Source organism: Salvelinus sp. IW2-2015, linkage group LG11, assembly GCF_002910315.2.
Source record: "Salvelinus sp. IW2-2015 linkage group LG11, ASM291031v2, whole genome shotgun sequence".
NCBI lineage: Eukaryota > Metazoa > Chordata > Actinopteri > Salmoniformes > Salmonidae > Salvelinus > Salvelinus sp. IW2-2015.
The window spans coordinates 4,442,452-4,459,706 of record NC_036851.1 but is presented as its reverse complement, the minus strand read 5'-3'; the positions used below and the strand labels follow the sequence as shown (position 1 = coordinate 4,459,706).

Here is a 17,255-nt window from a genome sequence, read left to right as displayed (position 1 = left end):
GAGATGCCCAGCAACTCTGCCCAGCACATTCTCATTTTGGCTCTTCAAAGTCTTTAMAGGAGTTACCTCACACTCTCAGCTCGTAGCAGAGCAGGAAAACAGCTCCCTCTGTGCTTCTAATATCTGGTACGGCAGTGAAGGGTAATCTTGTTGAACACGGAGTTTGTGACTAGTGAATTTAGCGTGGGGGGGCCTTGTGAACCATGCTCCCTGCATGTCAGCCGGAGCATGCATTTACTGTGAGACAGCAGAGCGAAAACCGAGTACGCTGGAAATGAAATAGCTGCATGTCTGGGCTGCCCCTGGGGCCCACCGGCCCACTTCTCCACGACAGTCAAAGCATCACAGTCACAGTCATAAAGGTCACGTCTGAATTTAGTCACCTCAGCTCTTCTGTATATGCAGTCAGTGAGAATGATACAGGTGTGTCTCGTCTTGACTACTCATTTGACCAATCATATTTTTCTTCTAAAATGGCAACGGGTTCCCCAAACATGAACTCATCTGCTTACTCACCGCGTGTGAACACAATCACATCACGTAAGACAAAAACCTAGGGGGTTATTTCACTTTTTTTTTTAAATAAGAGAATAGAAATCTAGTCATACCTGGAGTCATTCCTTGGAGATGTAAATATAGAACGGCTTCATCAGTAGCCATTTACAATGTACTCGTAGCAAAGCCGCAAGTAAMTCACATGCATATGAACTGAATACAGGCCAGTGATTCATTCCATGACTTCATAACAGTAAATACATCATAGAACATCTCGTTCAAAGTGTGTACACATGCTGTACTCGACAAATCCCTCCCTGAGTTCTCATTTGATAAGGTATCAACTTTTGTGTTCATGTTGTATGTTTGTGTTTGTTTAACTAAATACATGTTTTGCCTTCATTTGATGTCACATGAACAGCAGGAGATTCAAACAATAAATACACGAGGAAACAAACTGTAGGATGACATTTTTACTTTGCCAACACTGGCAAATATCAGTGCCAATTCAGCACATACTGTATCTAGTGGAAAAATAGTCAATCACTACACATCGGAGCGTCCTTTAGTGATAGGTTTATATGCAATGTTGTATGTACACCATCAAAGTGAAATGGTTCTTATGCATGTGCTAGACACATACAAATAAGGGTCTTAGGTCTAGTCACATCAAAGTGAATGGTTTATGCAGTCGGTAGTCACATCAAAGTGAAGGCTTCTATGCATTGCTAGACACATCAAAGTGAAGTGTCTATGCAGTGCTAGTCACATCAAAGTAAAGGTGTTCTATGCAGTGCTACACATCAAAGTGAAGGGTTCTATTGCTGTGCTAGACACATAAAGTGAAGGGTTCTATGCAGGCTAGCACATCAAAGTGAATGGTTCTTATGCAGTGCTAGACACATCAAAGTAGGGTTCTATGCAGTGCTAGACACATCAAAAGTGAAAGGTTCTATGCAGGGCTAGCACATCAAAGTGAATGTTCTAATGCAGTGCTAGACACATCAAAGTGAAGGGTTCTATGCAGTGCTAGACACATCAAAGTGAAGGGTGCTATGCGTGCTAGACCACATCAAAGTGAAGGTTCTATGCAGTGCTAAGACACATCAAAGTGAAGGTTCTATGCAGGCTAGACACTCAAAGTGAAGGTTCTATGCAGTGCTAGAACCATCAAAGTGAAGGTTCTATGCAGTGCTAGACACATCAAAGTGAAGGTTCTATCCGTGCTGACACATCAAAGTGAAGGGTTATGCATTGCTAGACACATCAAGTGAAGGGTTCTATGCGTGCTAAGACACATCAAGTCTAGATCTAAGATAGTAAGTTCACTGCAGTGCTAGACACATCAAAGTGAAGGGTTCTATGCAGTGCTAGACACATCAAAGTGAAGGGTTCTATGCAGTGCTAGACACATCAAAGTGAATGTGTGGTTCTATGTGGTAATGATTAGATATTGCCAATGTGGTCATAGCGAAGCTGAAAAGGTTCCCCACTTTATATATCAATGCCATTTAGCAGACGCTTTTATCCAAAGCATCTGAAAGTCATGCCTGCATATATTTTACATATGGGTGGGCCCATTGAACCCACTACCCTGGCATTACAAGGGGGGCAAAATGCAATTGTCCCTGTCATACCCAGTGAAAGTTGCAGACCTGAATTTTATAGTTTATGAACTGTTTTTGTGTGGCTTTGTTTCAAGTGACTTTTTTTTCATAGGGAAACACAAACATATATTTTCATGTGCCAACCCTGTGCCTCAAAGAGCTCCCTGTTAAAAAGTAAAGTTCTGTGCAATGATGTATATAAACCCATCAAAGTCAATGTATGGTTCTATGTGGTAATGATTAGATATTGCCAATCAGAGGGAGGGGAATGAGATAGAAAGAGAGAGACCTCAGAGGAGTTTGGGAAATAAGAGTCTACAGTTGAAATCCCCTTCATGTGTTTGTGATCCACATGAATTGTCTCCACGATGGGAAAAAGTGMCTTATACGGTCCCTCTCAGATTTGTGTGTGTGTGTGTGTGTGTTTGATAATCATTCATTGTCTCCACGACGGGGAAAAGTGGCACTGGATTCAATAGCACTCGCACACTTTGATGTGTTGTACTCTGCTGTTTAATACACTCTCCAGTTATTCCTGTGCATTTTGCCTTTTAAAATGTTCTCTCGCTGTGTTAGATATGTCAGTGACGCAATGTCAAAAATATAGAGCAGATAAAATTACCTTTAACTGATCTACCTCCTTCTCTCTCTCTCTCTCTCTCTCTCTCTCTCTCTCTCTCTCTCTCTCTCTCTCTCTCTCTCTCGACAGTGGACATTGAGCAGGCCAGTTCGCTGGGCTCGGAGGGGAAGGATGATGATAAGGTGGGTTTGTGGAGCCTAGAAGTCCAGGACTATCAGGACAGCCTGGACAAGACCAGTCTGACCCCCAGCGAGGGAGAGGGTGACGGGGAGGGGACTGAGCCAGCAGGCAGCCCCAGCCCTAGGGGCCTCTCAACTCGGCCCCACAACCTAAGCCTCAGCCCCAGCCCCAGAGGGGGCCACTGGGCAGAGGGGGCCGAGGAGGAGAGCCCTGYGAGTGGGCTAACCATGGAGGACAAGGATGGAGAGAGGGAGCAGGGATCACTCAAGACCTATAGTAAGCTTATCAACAAAGGTCACACTTTTTCTTCTTCAGTCTTGGTTTGTCCCTATTCTTATATGGACAGACTACGTAAACATGGATGGTTCCGTAGATCTGTCATGATACAACGGGATGCGTGAGATAACGAGCAGTATTAGTTCCGGTGCTTTGGACAAATCACGATTACGCAGGTTTTTGTATCTTTCGAATTTTGGAAGGGGAGGGGACATTTAGCCCATAGARTTACCTGCAACTTAAAAGAAAAAGGGTGGAGCTTTTCGTTCCGCTTCCGATACTCGTTCTATGCCTTCTCTTAACACATATGATCCAGAACTTAATTGAGCATCTGACCAATTATGCAAGACTTTAGTTCTGGGTTAACCGAGATTTGTTTGTCCCAAATATCCCAAATGGCACCCTATAGCGCACTACTACCACAGAGCTTTGGTCAAAAGTAGTGTACTATACTGAACAAAAATATAAACGCAACATGTGAAGTGTTCCATGAGTTGACATAAAAGATCCCAGAAATGTCCCATACGCTCAAAAAGCTTATTTCTCAAAACTGTTGTGCACAACTGTGTTTACATCCCTGTTAGTGCCAAGATATCCATCCACCTGACAGGTGTGGCATATCAAAAAGCTGATTCAACAGCACGATCATTACAAAAGTACACCTTGTGCAATAAAAGGTCACTCTAAAATGTGCCGTTCTGTCACACAYCACGATGCCACAAATGTCTCAAGTTTGTGCAATTAGCATGCTGACTGCAGGAATGTCCACCAGCGCTGTTGCCAGAGAATTTAATGTTCATTTCTCTACCATAAGCCACCTCCAACGTCATTTTAMAGAATTTGGCAGTATGTCCAACTGGCCTCACAACCGCAGACCACGTGTTTGGCAGTGTGTGGGCTAGTGGTTTGCTGATGTCAACGTGGTGAACAGATGCCCCATGGTGGTGGTGGGGTTCTGGTATGGGCAGGCATAAGCTATGGACAACAAACACAATTGCATTTTATTGATTGCAATTTTAATGCACAGCGATACCGTGACGAGATCCTGAGGCCCATTGTCGTGCCATTCATCCGCRGCCATCACCTCATGTTTCAGCATCCTAATGCATGGCCCCATGTCACAAGGATCTGTACACAATTTCTGGAAGCTGAAAATGTCCCAGTTCTTCCATGGCCTGCACACTCACCAGACATGTCACACATTGAGCATGTTTGGGATGCTCTGGATTTACGTGTACAACAGTGTGTTCCAATTCCAGCCAATATCCAGCAACTTCACACAGCCATTGAAGAACAGTGGGAAAACATTCCAGGCTGATCAACTCTAAAAGGAGATGTGTCGCGCTGCATGAGGCAAATGGTGGTCACACCAGATACTGACTGGTTTTCTGATCCACTCCCCACCTTTTATTTAAGGTATCTGTGACCAACAGATGAATATTTGTATTCCCAGTCATGTGAAATCCATAGATTAAGGCCTAATACATTRATTTCAATTGACTGATCCCCTTATAAGAACTGTAACTCAGTAAAATCGTTGAAATTGTTGCATGTTGTTTTTAGATAGTTGTTCAGTATATATGAGGTATTAAGTGCCATTTAAGATACAACCGTAGTCTTTGAATATGCTGCAGCATGACAAAAGAGTCATCCCACCACAATGTCACAATATTTCCATGCACCAAAGAGGTGATGTTACCGTACCGAAATCAGAATGGAGCAGAATCTGAGAGGCTTTCCCTTTCATTTTGCTCAGAGACACACACACACACGCACACTCACGCACACTTTCCCTTTTATTTAGATAGGAGATCATAGGCTCACACAGCTCGCCTCCTAACAATCACTTGTTGCTCCCTTTTCTCTTTCTTTCTTTCTCTCTTTCTCTCTCTCTCTCTCTCTCTCATACACACACACTCTTTCTCTCTCACTTTTATAAACACACGCACACACACACACACACACACACACTCTCTATCTCTCTCTCTCTCCCCCGTTCTCTCCCTCTCTCCTCTCTCACCTCATGTGATTTGGCTGTGCCTGATGAATGCAAAGCCCAGTTTTTACAACACTCAACCACACAGGCTCTTCCCTCGCCACATGAAGAACGGATCAAAAATATGCCAACATCTGCAAACATTTGAAAAAAACTTCCTCAAAGTCTGTCACAGGCAGGCAGCTCAGTGCAGAGCACTCTGATTGTGATAGAAAGCAAAGCGCCCTCTCGTCTCTCGTCTTCTCTTCACATTACATTACATCTGTGGGTTTCTCTGCCAGTTACTGCACTCAAGGTCAATGAGAAAAGCTTATTGGCTAGTCCTGCAGATGCCCAGAGCAGACAACTTCTCTCTTTCATAGTTGTTCATAAAATTCAAAACACAGTATAACTATGTATTTTATCTTAGAGTGTTAAACAATGACTAAAACATTGCAAGCACGAGGGTGAAATATTCTCTAGATAGTGCACTGCATTCGACCAGAGTAGTGCACTTCATAGGAAATAGTGTCATTGTGAATGTGCCCTCTCTGTCTATCTGTTCTATTTTGTTTACTATATGGAACCAGACCAGTTGACTATTAATGAAATTCACTACACATAAAATACTGTCATTTGGGATTTGCTCACAGTCTCTGTTCATAACATATCATTACATCATATTTAAGCAATATGGCATGAGAGCCTATGGTTTATTTGTTGGGTGTCCTTAGGCACAGCACACGTTTTATCCCCTATCCCTCTTTTTCCCAGCAGGTCAGAGGTCAGACAGTCAGGCCCTGGAGGACATGGCCCACTATGACTTCCTGGTGCAGCTGAGAAAGGCATCCTCCCACCACCCTGCCTCCCACCACTACCACCAGCACAATCAGCCCCCTAACGGAAGCGCTACAGCCCCAGCCATGTATCACCCTGGCAGCCTGAACCTCCACGATGACCCCCTTCCCATCTGGTCTCCTGGGACGCAGCGCTCACCTGAGGGTCAAGGTACTGTAGGCTACTCTCTGCCTGCTTTGACGCAAACACTCTGCATGTCTCGATCTACTGCATGCCAATAAGGCTAGTTTTCCAGGTAGACTACTGTCTGCTTTCACTCAAACACCTTTCTCGTAATCTCTATTTATACGGCCGGTAAGGCTTTCTACAAGATTCGTAGAGCTACTTTTTTTCAAAATTGCAGGGGGAAAAATATGAAGCATATCTTTAGAGGCCTATAGATATACGTGCAGTTGAAATCGGAAGTTTACATACACCGTAGCCAAATACATTTAAACTCAGTTTTTCACAATTCCTGACATTTAATCCCAGTAAAAATCCCCTGTCTTAGGTCAGTTAGGATCACCACTTTATTTTAAGAATGTGAAATGTCAGAATAATAGTAGAGAGAATGATTTATTTCAGCTTTTATTTCTTTCATCACATTCCCAGTGGGTCAGAAGTTTACATACACTCAATTAGTATTTGGTAGCATTGCCTTTAAATTGCCTTTAAATTGTTTAACTTGGGTCAAACGTTTCACGTAGCCTTCCACAAGCTTCCCACAATAAGTTGGTTTGTAGGCCGCCTTGCTCGCACACACTTTTTCAGTTCTGCCCACACAATTTCTATGGGATTAAGGTTTGTGATGGCCACTCCAATACCTTGACTTTGTTGTCCTTAAGCCATTTTGCAGCAACTTTGGAAGTATGCTTAGGGTCATTGTCCATTTCGAAGACCCATTTGCGACCAAGCTTTAACTTCCTGACTGATGTCTTGAGATGTTGCTTCAATATATCCACATCATTTTCCTACCTCATGATGCCATCTATTTTGTGAAGTGCACCAGTCCCTCCTGCAGCAAAGCACCCCCACAACATGATGCTGCCACCCCCGTGCTTCACGGTTCGGTTGGCGTTCTTCGGCTTGCAAGCCTCCCCCTTTTCCTCCAAACATAATGATGGTCATTATGGCCAAAAAGTTATATTTTTGTTTCATCTGACGAGAGGACATTTCTCCAAAAAGTGCGATCTTTGTCCCCATGTGCATTTGCAAACCATAGTCTGGCTTTTTCATGGCAGTTTTGGAGCAGTGGCTTCTTCCTTGCTGAGTGGCCTTTCAGGTTATGTCATTATAGGACTCGTTTTACTGTGGATATAGATACTTTTGTACCTGTTTCCTCCAGCATCTTCACAAGGTCCTTTGCTGTTGTTCTGGGATTGATTTGCTCTTTTCGCACCAAAGTACGTTCATCTCTAGGAGACAGAATGCGTCCCCTTCCTGAGCGGTATGATGGCTGCGTGGTAACATGGTGTTTATACTTGCATACTATTGTTTGTAGAGATGAACGTGGTACCTTCAGGCATTTGGAAATTGTTCCCAAGGATGAACCAGACTTGTGGAGGTCTACATTTTRTTTCCTGAGGTCTAGGCTGATTTCTTTTGATTTTCCCATGATGTCAAGCAAAGAGGCACTGAGTTTGAAGGTAGACCTTGAAATACATCCACAGGTACACCTCCAATTAACTCAAATGATGTCAATTAGCCTATCAGAAACTTCTAAAGCAAGCTGTTTAAAGGCATAGTCAATTGAGTGTTTGTAAACTTCTGACCCACTAGAATTGTGATACAGTGAATTATACGTGAAATAATCTGTCTGTAAACAATTGTTGGAAAAATGACTTGTGTCYTGCACAAAGTAGATGTCCTAACCGACTTGCCAAAATCTATAGTTTGTTAACAAGAAATTTGTGGAGTGGTTGAAAAACGAGTTTTAATGTCTCCAACATAAGTGTATGTAAACTTCCGACTTGAACTGTATGTAGATATAGTTTGAGCACTGGACATTGTATCTTCCTGAAGGTTTAGTTCACCCTCTCTCTCTCTCTCTGGTGTGTGTGCACCCTAGATGGCATCCCTCTGAGTCCTGATGCTACGAGGAACCTTCAGGCATGTCCTTTCTGCCAGCGCCCCTACCACCTCGGTGCGTCTCTACGCGAGCACATCAAGTTCTGCCATGAGCGGGACGGGGCGCACATGGTGTGCCCGGTCTGTGGGTACACTGCCCGCTATAGGGCACAGATGGAACAACACATGGCACTGCACAGTCAGGTGGAGGATAAGGTGAGACACTGGAAGAAATATAAAATCATTCTTTTGGAGTCCATCTACTTCAAGGTGGCACTCTTTTGAATGGTCTTTTGAGCTGGATCTGAGCCAGCGATCTCAAGTGAATTCTTCATCTCTTGTAGGCAGGCCCACTGATTTGACTGTATGTATGGCTATGTCTGTGTGTGATTGGTGCAGCACCCTGTGTCCGACCACGGCATAGAGAGCAGGAAGTTCAAGTGTCTCCAGTGTGGGAAAGCCTTCAAGTACAAACACCATCTCAAGGAGCACCTCCGCATCCACAGTGGTAAGGATAAAGGAAAATCCAAATCAGTCCTGTCAACTTTACGTCGTGTCAGATAAGGTACTGTAGGTTCAGAAGAATCTTATATAGGTCGCGCCTTATGTACAACAGGTTTATTATTAAGGATAGGTGGGTAAGAGGGTAGAATCAAGAGCAGGAGAGCATGATCTGCTCTATGAAGTCTATTCTGGGGTTTTTTGGACAATTAAATGTTTTCTGAACTGTCATCTCTTGGATTGATATTCTCTATCTGCGCTTCTTCCTTTAGGCGAGAAACCGTACGAGTGCTCCAATTGCAAGAAGCGTTTCTCTCACTCCGGCTCCTACAGCTCACACCTCAGCAGTAAGAAGTGCCTGACCGGAGGAGGAGGAGGCAGCGGAGGAGGAGGGGGCAGTGGAGGAGTAGAAGGCAGCGGAGGAGGAGGGGGGAGCTATAACAACGGACATGGCCACCATGGGGCCTACTACTCCTCCCTTGCGTCGCCCTCTGCAGGTAGTGGAAGGAACAGCAGTGGGATGGGCTCTCCCTACCCTCCCCACACCCAGGAGGAACGTCCTCCAATGGGGTTAGAGAGGAACCTGTATCTCCCTAGGGACCATGATACGCGTCTCCACCGGGGCCAGGAGCTAGGCTGGGAGTTGGGCCGGCGGTGGGACCCCACGCCGGAGCGCTTTCTCCGGGCCAGTGTGTTCAAGGACACCACCCTGCTGCCGTACCTACATGCCGGCACCGGGGGAAAGTTTGAGCAGATGCTGCAGGAGATGCTGCACAGGGAGGAGGGAGGGTCTGGCTCAGCCAGGGAGGAGGGGAGACTGGGGGTTCACAATGGAGGGAGAGACGGGAAGGCATCACCGGAGGCTCCGTTGAAACTAAAARGCGACCGTGCCGGCTCGGGTGATGGCCAGGGGGTAGGTGGAGGGGTAACATGTCGTTGGTGCTCCCAGCTCTTTCCCAGCCCCGCCATCTTACTCCAGCACGAGCGCTACCTCTGTAAGATTTACCAAGAGGCCATGGAGGTGTCTGAGGATCCTCACAGCAAAAAACACCTCTCTCCCCTCTACTTCTCCACCAGACCCCCTCTCCACCCACCACCATCACTAGATAACCACAAACCCCCAGCGATGACCAACGGTTTCCCGAAAGACAAGTCTCCTCTCCAGAGACCCAGCTGGAACTCTGTCCCTCAGCAGCTACTGGTTGCCATGCACTCCCCCCTCCCGCCCAGCCCAGACTCACTTGCCACGAGGTCCCATTGGTCCAGCCAGGAGAGTGGCAGGAGTGGCGGCAGCCCTGGCCAACCAGCACCAACCAGCCCTGCTACAGACATGTCATCCCCTCCCCCATTGGGGCGAAGACAGGTCCCCTCTTCAGGGTTCGGCTCGCACCTCTGCCTGGACCTGTCCTCTGCCGTCCTCACCACTCCTGCAAGCCGAGRCGCCCCCCAGGGAAGGACCCACCGGTCGTATAGCTCCGAGAATGACCAACCCCTGGATCTCTCCCTCCCCAAGCCCCAGGAGGGGAAAGCCCTAGAGAAAGGCAAGCCCTATAATGGACACCCTCACTGGGAAGAGAAGAGACAGAAGACCCAGAGAGACCCAGCAAAGAACCAGCACCACCGGAGGCTGAGTGTCAGTCTCAGTCCACCTCCTCACCAGGTAGAGTAGCTGCTACATGTGCAGTAGCTAATGGGGATCCTAATAAAGTAAACCATGTGTGTGTGCAGATGTGGGGCAGGAAGAGGGGGTAKTATTTATGTCTGACTATGGACTGTTGTTTGTTTTGTGCTGTGTTTCTATGCAGTTTATGTATTTCATGTGTGAGCACTGGTAAGAATTCCCGCCTTAAACTTCAATCTACAGTAATCTACTCTAATCRCACCAGCATCATGCAGTCTACAGCGGCGCTCATATCGCCGGGGGTTCCATCTACAGTGCCTATCCTCTGTTTAACCCTATGATGCTTGCTGGGCTAGCGGGCTCGGGGCATGACGGAGTCCCCTCCCTGCCCCTCGGCCGTCCAGTTAGCAACCAGGGATTCCTCTCACCCATGACCTACATGATGGAGTCAGACACAGACGCTGTGCTGAAGAGGATCCACCAGGAGAGACGAGCATTAATGGTCAAATTTATGTTTTTTTCTCAGATGGGCTGACAAATACTGTACATGCTACTTCCAACAGTGTAACTGTATTTCATGTCACCTCCAAGCGTAGATATTCCAAGCAATGGATTTCACATTGATCTTGTCATGAAAAACAAGGCTTGACCTAGTTACGTCAACCAGTTGGTTGATGTCTTCTCAGTCAGAACAAGTATACAACTAGAAAATAACACCATCAAGYTGTCATGTGCCAAAGGTTTGACAAACATTTGCCCGTTGGGTAGACACCTCTCCGACTATCAATCTGCGTGTGTCCTGCAGGGTGAGGTGATGGGCTGCGGGAGTCTGGACTACCTCTCTCTGATACAGGAGGGAGGAGAGGGCGAGGGGGGACCAGGGAGGAAGAGACTAAAGAAGACAGACGAAGGCCTGTACGCTTGTGACATCTGTGACAAAACCTTCCAGAAGAGCAGCTCTCTGCTCCGACACAAGTACGAGCACACAGGTACATACAGAGTCTACTGTAACTATCTTACTCGCTGTATTTTGAAGCATATGATTGATATTGGTCGATCATGTTTCTGTTGTATTGCTAAAGTGAGCAAAGTGTTCCATGATCCGGCAGATATTATCCAAAACAGAACAAGGAACTGAACTACATAGGTATATTGTTAAAGGATCTTTAACAATTGCAAAAYAAAAAGCAAATGTACCAGATCAAGAAATTGCCACAGTTACACATCCGCCTCTGTTTTGTTGTATTCCCACAGGTAAGCGTCCTCACGAGTGCAAGATCTGCAAGAAGGCCTTCAAGCACAAGCACCATCTAATTGAACACAGCCGCCTGCACTCTGGAGAGAAGCCCTACCAGTGTGACAAGTGTGGCAAGCGCTTCTCCCATTCGGGCTCCTACTCCCAGCACATGAACCACCGGTATGCCTACTGCAGCCTGCACCAGGACCAGGAGGAGGGTGAGGAGCTCCCTCGAACCCCAGGACGGTCCACCGATGTGGGCCACATGGCCGTGGACACCCCCCTTTCCATGGAGGACACCCCAACATTTCTTAGTGACTCCAGTCTAGACGGGGGGGTAGAAGGGAGAGTAGATGAAGAGGAGGAAGACGAGGAGCACGAGACAGAAGAGAATGAAGGCGGACGTATGAAGGAGGCATGTAGTTTGTCAGGGTATAGGTCTGGTGAGGGATTGGAGCCGAGCCCCAGTCTGGTACAGGGGTCCCCTGTGGGGAGGGACAGGGAGAGAGAACAGAGGGAGAGAGACGAAGAGCAGGTTGACAGACACAATGGAGAGAGAGAGAGTGCTAGTCTAGGGACTCACGGACTGGAGACCAACCATCACTGGGACAAAGACACATTGGAACGAAATGGAGACCAGACAGACACATACGAGCTGAGCCCGGAAGCTCCAGTGTCACAACAGTGGACAAGTGTGCCAAAACAATGCATCTAGCTACATGTACAAATAAGGATTAATAGGTGTGGAAAATATATTTTAAAAATGCACTGTTCAAAATATAGCAAAACGTATACTGTACAGGTACAGTAAGTGACTTCCAATGCTAAGCCATATGAACACAACCAAAATAAGGACCACATGAACTGACAGCATAACATAAAGTGCATAGGAAGAGCCATGCGTATGACATTCACGCTGGTCGGTATGTTAGCATGCACAATATTGACCACTACATATCTGTCATCACAGCTACCAGTTGACCACTTACGACTGGTTTAAGGTAAAGGTACAGGAGTATGCACTGCAAGGTGTTGTTGTCCTGTAGCAAGCAGTGTTGTTCAATGTGTTTCCAGTTGCCTTATCAGTATAATACAGTATTTTTTATTTGGCAATACAAGTAGTGACTTTTGAAGGTTTTTATATTAGATTTGACATCATATTCTCCAAAGACCAAGAGGTCTCTCTGTATCAAACAATTGACCTCTGTGTTTTAAAATGAATAGGCATTAAATCATTATTATTCAAATTAAAGTTAAGGATTGAAGATGTCTTATTTTTTGCCAAAGCTACKAATTGGTTTAGGATATATCCATTATGACTGTGGTCAGATGTGCATTAAATATGGGCATTAGTATGGAGATAGATTAGTGCCGCATTATGTAAATTCTTATATTGGCACTAATATACTGTATCTCCATACAAACACAGATTTACCATTGGGTTTCCATGGTGACTAATGAATGGCTAATATAGTGTCTAAAAGATCAACAGGGAAGCCGGTCACTACAAACGCTCACTGACTTTTACACTGAGCCATTAGGAAGTTGAATGTTGGGTAGCCACCCTAAGCCTGGTAAAGTAAATCGATTTCTCCATACCTTACAGTACTTCTACACACAAGGGAAAAACGAGAGTATATATATATCAAAATTAAAATGGTTTTATTTTGTTTTCTTTGAAGAAGGAGCAAATAAATGAAACTTGTACTGCCTCACAAAATGTTCCATATCTCTTAACAGACATGTGGAGTTGCTTTGTCTCTATTAGAAAAACGCAAATACATTGTCTCGCTCTATGAAATATAAGTGCAGTACTATGCTTGTACCACAGTGTAGGTCGTACTAGAGTTGCAKTCTAATATATTAGCCCCCTTGCACGATTCACTATTTCTTCTCAAATAAGTTCAAATTGAAAAAAAGTTTAATGTTCACAAGTTTATTTGTGAATCATCGTTTTTAAAGGTCCAATGCAACCGTTTTTATCGCAATATCAAATAACMTCTGGGTAACAATTAAGTACCTTACTGTGATTGTTTTCAATTTAAATGGTTGAAAATTAACAAAAATATATTCTTAGCAAAGAGCAATTTATCAAGCAAGAATTTTGCTAGGACTGTCTTAGAGTGGGGAGGGGAAAAGTGAAAACTAGCTGTTACTGGCAAAAAGGTTTGGAACTCTTTTTTCTTATTGGTCTATTAGCTAATTTACTGCATGGTYATGTCAKCAGGCAGGRCAAAACTCCATCCCACCAAAACAGACTGACATTTCAGGCGATCTTTTCAAACAGCTCATARACTAAAAGGGTATTATAATTGTCACAATTTCACAGTATTATTCCAACCTCAGTGTGGAAATATATATAAAACACAGGGAAATCATGTTTTTGACTGCACTGGGCCTTTAATCAAAACTGAATGGAGATTCTTCACTTCAAATGGCCTGGAATAAATTACTCACAATTCCAATTAATTTGGTTGGAGGCAGGTGATTCTCGTTTACTGTGTAATTGATCTAACCTGTGGTAAGTAGCAGGTGGCAACAGMGTAAAAATAGCCATTCYACCAGTTTTGAAAAGATCCATTCTGATCCATTGCACTCTATTGTAAAGTTTAAGGGTGCCAATAGCACAAACTGTATAACGCCACCACAATGAAAGCAGTGTCACTTATTTCAGATCTGGTGTAAACATAAAAATTGAATTACTAGAACTGGACATTCCCATTCTTTCAGTCTCTATTTCTATGGGTGTGTCCACAGCGACAGAGTCAAGCAAGGTCTCAGAACAGATTCTATAACATTTATCGTCTTCATACTTCCTCTATCTGACTGTGGTGTAGTCCACGTGAAAAACCGCCTCAGATATACAGTATTCAGCCACTGTGAGTCGTCTGTAACTTCTCTGCTACAGTCGATAAGTTTGCGTTACAGAGAGCTGAGACGTGTCCAAGCCAGTGTCTTCAGTACATACTTGACTACTGTACCTGTGTGGTAGTCTGGCTAACATCTAATGTGAAGTCTTCCTGACTTCAGAGTCTGGAAAGGCTGTTTTGATGTTGTCAGCACGATGTGTCGATAATTAAGGGGGGCTGTGCTTTTGCTGGTTGGTTCTCCACCGTGTCTTTCTCACTCAWACACCCACATGCACAGCCACACACAGCCCCCCGAGCGCTGCCCCCGCCCCTTCCGTTACAACTGTTGGAATTTCAAATCCAAACAATGACAGGTCTCAACTCCCCAGGAAAAACAATCGAACATTTGAGAGAACCAATTAATGCGTCCACTCAATTTCTGAGCAAATATTGCATTTACAACGAACGGCCTCSTGTTCAGACCAGTGTGTCACGCAGGGCCGTCATACCTTTGCTCAAGACCATAGATTTAAAGTATGCTGAACAAATGTACCAAAATCATTCAAATCCCAATTAAAATGCATAGCAGAGACCAGAGACAGTGCCAGCTTTGCTTTGTCAGTTAGTCAGTGCARCCGATTGCTTTGAAATTGARGTTGGCATTTGAACTCGYCCTTGTATACCTCGTTGTAATCTGATAGCCATGTGTTKATTTAATTGGGAATTGGGAGGTGAGGGATCCCTCCTTTTTGGTAACCATTCGAAACCAACAGCTATTTTATTGCTATTAAAATATAGGCTGTGATAGCTGTAATACATTTCCACCTCTCACTKGATCAGTCTTCCTGGATTAAAATGAGATACTCTTACAGATCAATCTTGATGGCAAAATGTCATTAAATATTGCTAAGTTATTTAGCTATGGTATGAATGAAGGGTTGTTTTTTAAAAGTATAATKATCACCCATATAGTGCAACTAATAGCAGATAGACAAGCTGGCCCGCTCCAGCCATTACCACGAGCTCATCCTCCCCAAATAAGGTGCCACCAACCACCTCCGTGTTTGCAATCAATATTATCGGAGCCGCCTAGTTGATACAAAATGTTTCAATATTCTCTGAGCCGCTTTGTTGGTTGATACAACGCTTCAATATTCGCAGAATGTTTTGCCTTCCCTGGCGAAAAATGCAAGTGCGACAATGAGCTGGGCGCACACTTGAGAAACATCTCTGAATGGAGCGCACGAAACAATGCCACTGTCACCGTAGGCCTATGCGTCGTTCCACAGGGGTGGCTTCATATATAACCTMACGTAAGACAGATGGTTACCTAAGGCAAAATCAAAAGGAGGGTGGGCGTTGAGAGTTRGAATCTCATCACAGATAACGCGAATGTCTAGCAACCCAGAGGTTGCGAGTTTGAATCTCATCACGGACAATTTGAGCATTTTACCTAATTAGCAACTTTTCAACTACATTTTTTTAGCGACTTTGCGACTCGGTACAGAAAGGCATAGTGGAGCTCCATGGCTTGGTGCTGAATGGACAGCCCTCTGTCTAGAGCCAGCTATATAATTATTTCGTTTTGTGGGCAGTTTTTTGAGGCARCATGATGTTTTAATAAACATCTTTATTTTGCATTCAAGCCTCAGTTTTTGATTTATTCCTTTTTTCCGACAGTGTGCGGGTTTCCATCTCTTCCAGTTGTTGGGCACAGTTAGGTAGCCTACAATAGATTATTGAAAATCATAACTGGCACGCAGCTCTTTAGAAATGGTAGGATGGTAAAGATACCTGATTAATAGAAAATGACTCAAGTAAAAGTGAAAGTCACCCAGTAAAATACTACTTGAGTAAAAGTCTAAAAGTTTTGGGTTTTACATTTACTTAAGTATCGAAAGTAAATGGAAATGCTAAAATGTACTTAAGAGTCAAAAGTAAAGTATAAACCATTTAAAATTCCTTATATTAAGCAAACCAGAAGGCACAATTATTTTTTACATTTTTATTGACTGATAGCCAGGGGCACACTCCAACACTCAGACATAATTTACAAATGAAGCATTTGTGTTTAGTTAGTCCGTCAGATCAGAGGCAGTAGGGATGACAAGGGATGCTTGATAAGTGTGTGAATTGGACCATTTTCCTGTCAAAATCTAATGAGTACTTTTGGGTGTCAGGGAAAATGTATGGAGTAATAAGTACATTATTTTCCTTGGGAATGTAGTGAAGTAAAAGTAAAAGTTGGCAAAAATATAAATAGTAAAATAAAGCGCAGATAACCAAAAAAACGACTTAAGTAGTACTTTAAAGTATTTTTACTTATGTACTTTACACCACTGTGTTTTGTATGGTATGTATTCATTTGTGGATGTCCACCACCCATTTCGTATAATATTTTAGTAATTATAATTCGTATTATATGTTACAAATTTGTAAAACGTACAAAATATGTTACGAATTTGCAAACAAATGATATGTTATGAATTTTAGCTAGGTGGCTAAAATCAGCTAGCTCTCTAGAGTTATACATTTGTAGATTTTCCTTTTGTGTTTCGTTATTTTCGTCATTCTTTGGTCAAGTTTGTTTGTCTCCATGCGTCGTTGTCGATTGTAGGCCTAAGTAGGTCCTTTGATGTAGGCTATGCCTTTTCTTTCAATGCGGGGTAGGATTTATCTGGCATAGTTTGCATTCGCGGTCAGCTGTTTCATGCACCGGTTACTTTCACGTTYAWGTTGGCATTTTAAGTCGGCCTTGTTGTGACTTGATATCGTGAATTATGCCTCTATTTCATGTTCACTGTATTCGCCGTTCCACAAGTAAATGTTTCAACTTATGATGAGGTTGAGTAGTGGTTGACATTGCAGCCTATTTTTGTTGTTGTTGTTGTTGCTGCTGCTGTTCTCCAGATGGCATTTTAGAGTTTTTCAATTGTGTAGAAATGCAATAAATGAGCTTCAACCTCCTAAAAAAAAATCCTACTTTGCCATATCCTAGGTTTAGCTGAGCTGACACCACTGGTGTCACAG

General features: G+C 44.0%; 1 protein-coding gene across 2 annotated transcripts in view; it reads left to right on the top strand.

Annotated features, from left to right (window-relative positions):
• LOC111969678 (zinc finger E-box-binding homeobox 2-like) overlaps positions 1–12,628 on the top strand; it is a 59,070-nt gene extending 46,442 nt beyond the window's left edge. The window contains exons 2-9 of one of the 2 annotated variants that reach the window (XM_023995846.1): positions 2,812–3,138; positions 5,891–6,121; positions 8,019–8,233; positions 8,417–8,525; positions 8,791–10,178; positions 10,405–10,641; positions 10,945–11,128; positions 11,394–12,628. In XM_023995846.1, the coding sequence (XP_023851614.1) occupies positions 2,812–3,138; positions 5,891–6,121; positions 8,019–8,233; positions 8,417–8,525; positions 8,791–10,178; positions 10,405–10,641; positions 10,945–11,128; positions 11,394–12,091 (3,389 nt within the window). In that variant the 3' untranslated portion in view covers positions 12,092–12,628. Of the gene's footprint in view, positions 1–2,811; positions 3,139–5,887; positions 6,122–8,018; positions 8,234–8,416; positions 8,526–8,790; positions 10,179–10,404; positions 10,642–10,944; positions 11,129–11,393 lie in introns of both variants that reach the window. The other variant, XM_023995845.1, reaches the window with a different exon arrangement.
• The last annotated feature ends 4,627 nt before the right edge of the window (positions 12,629–17,255 follow it).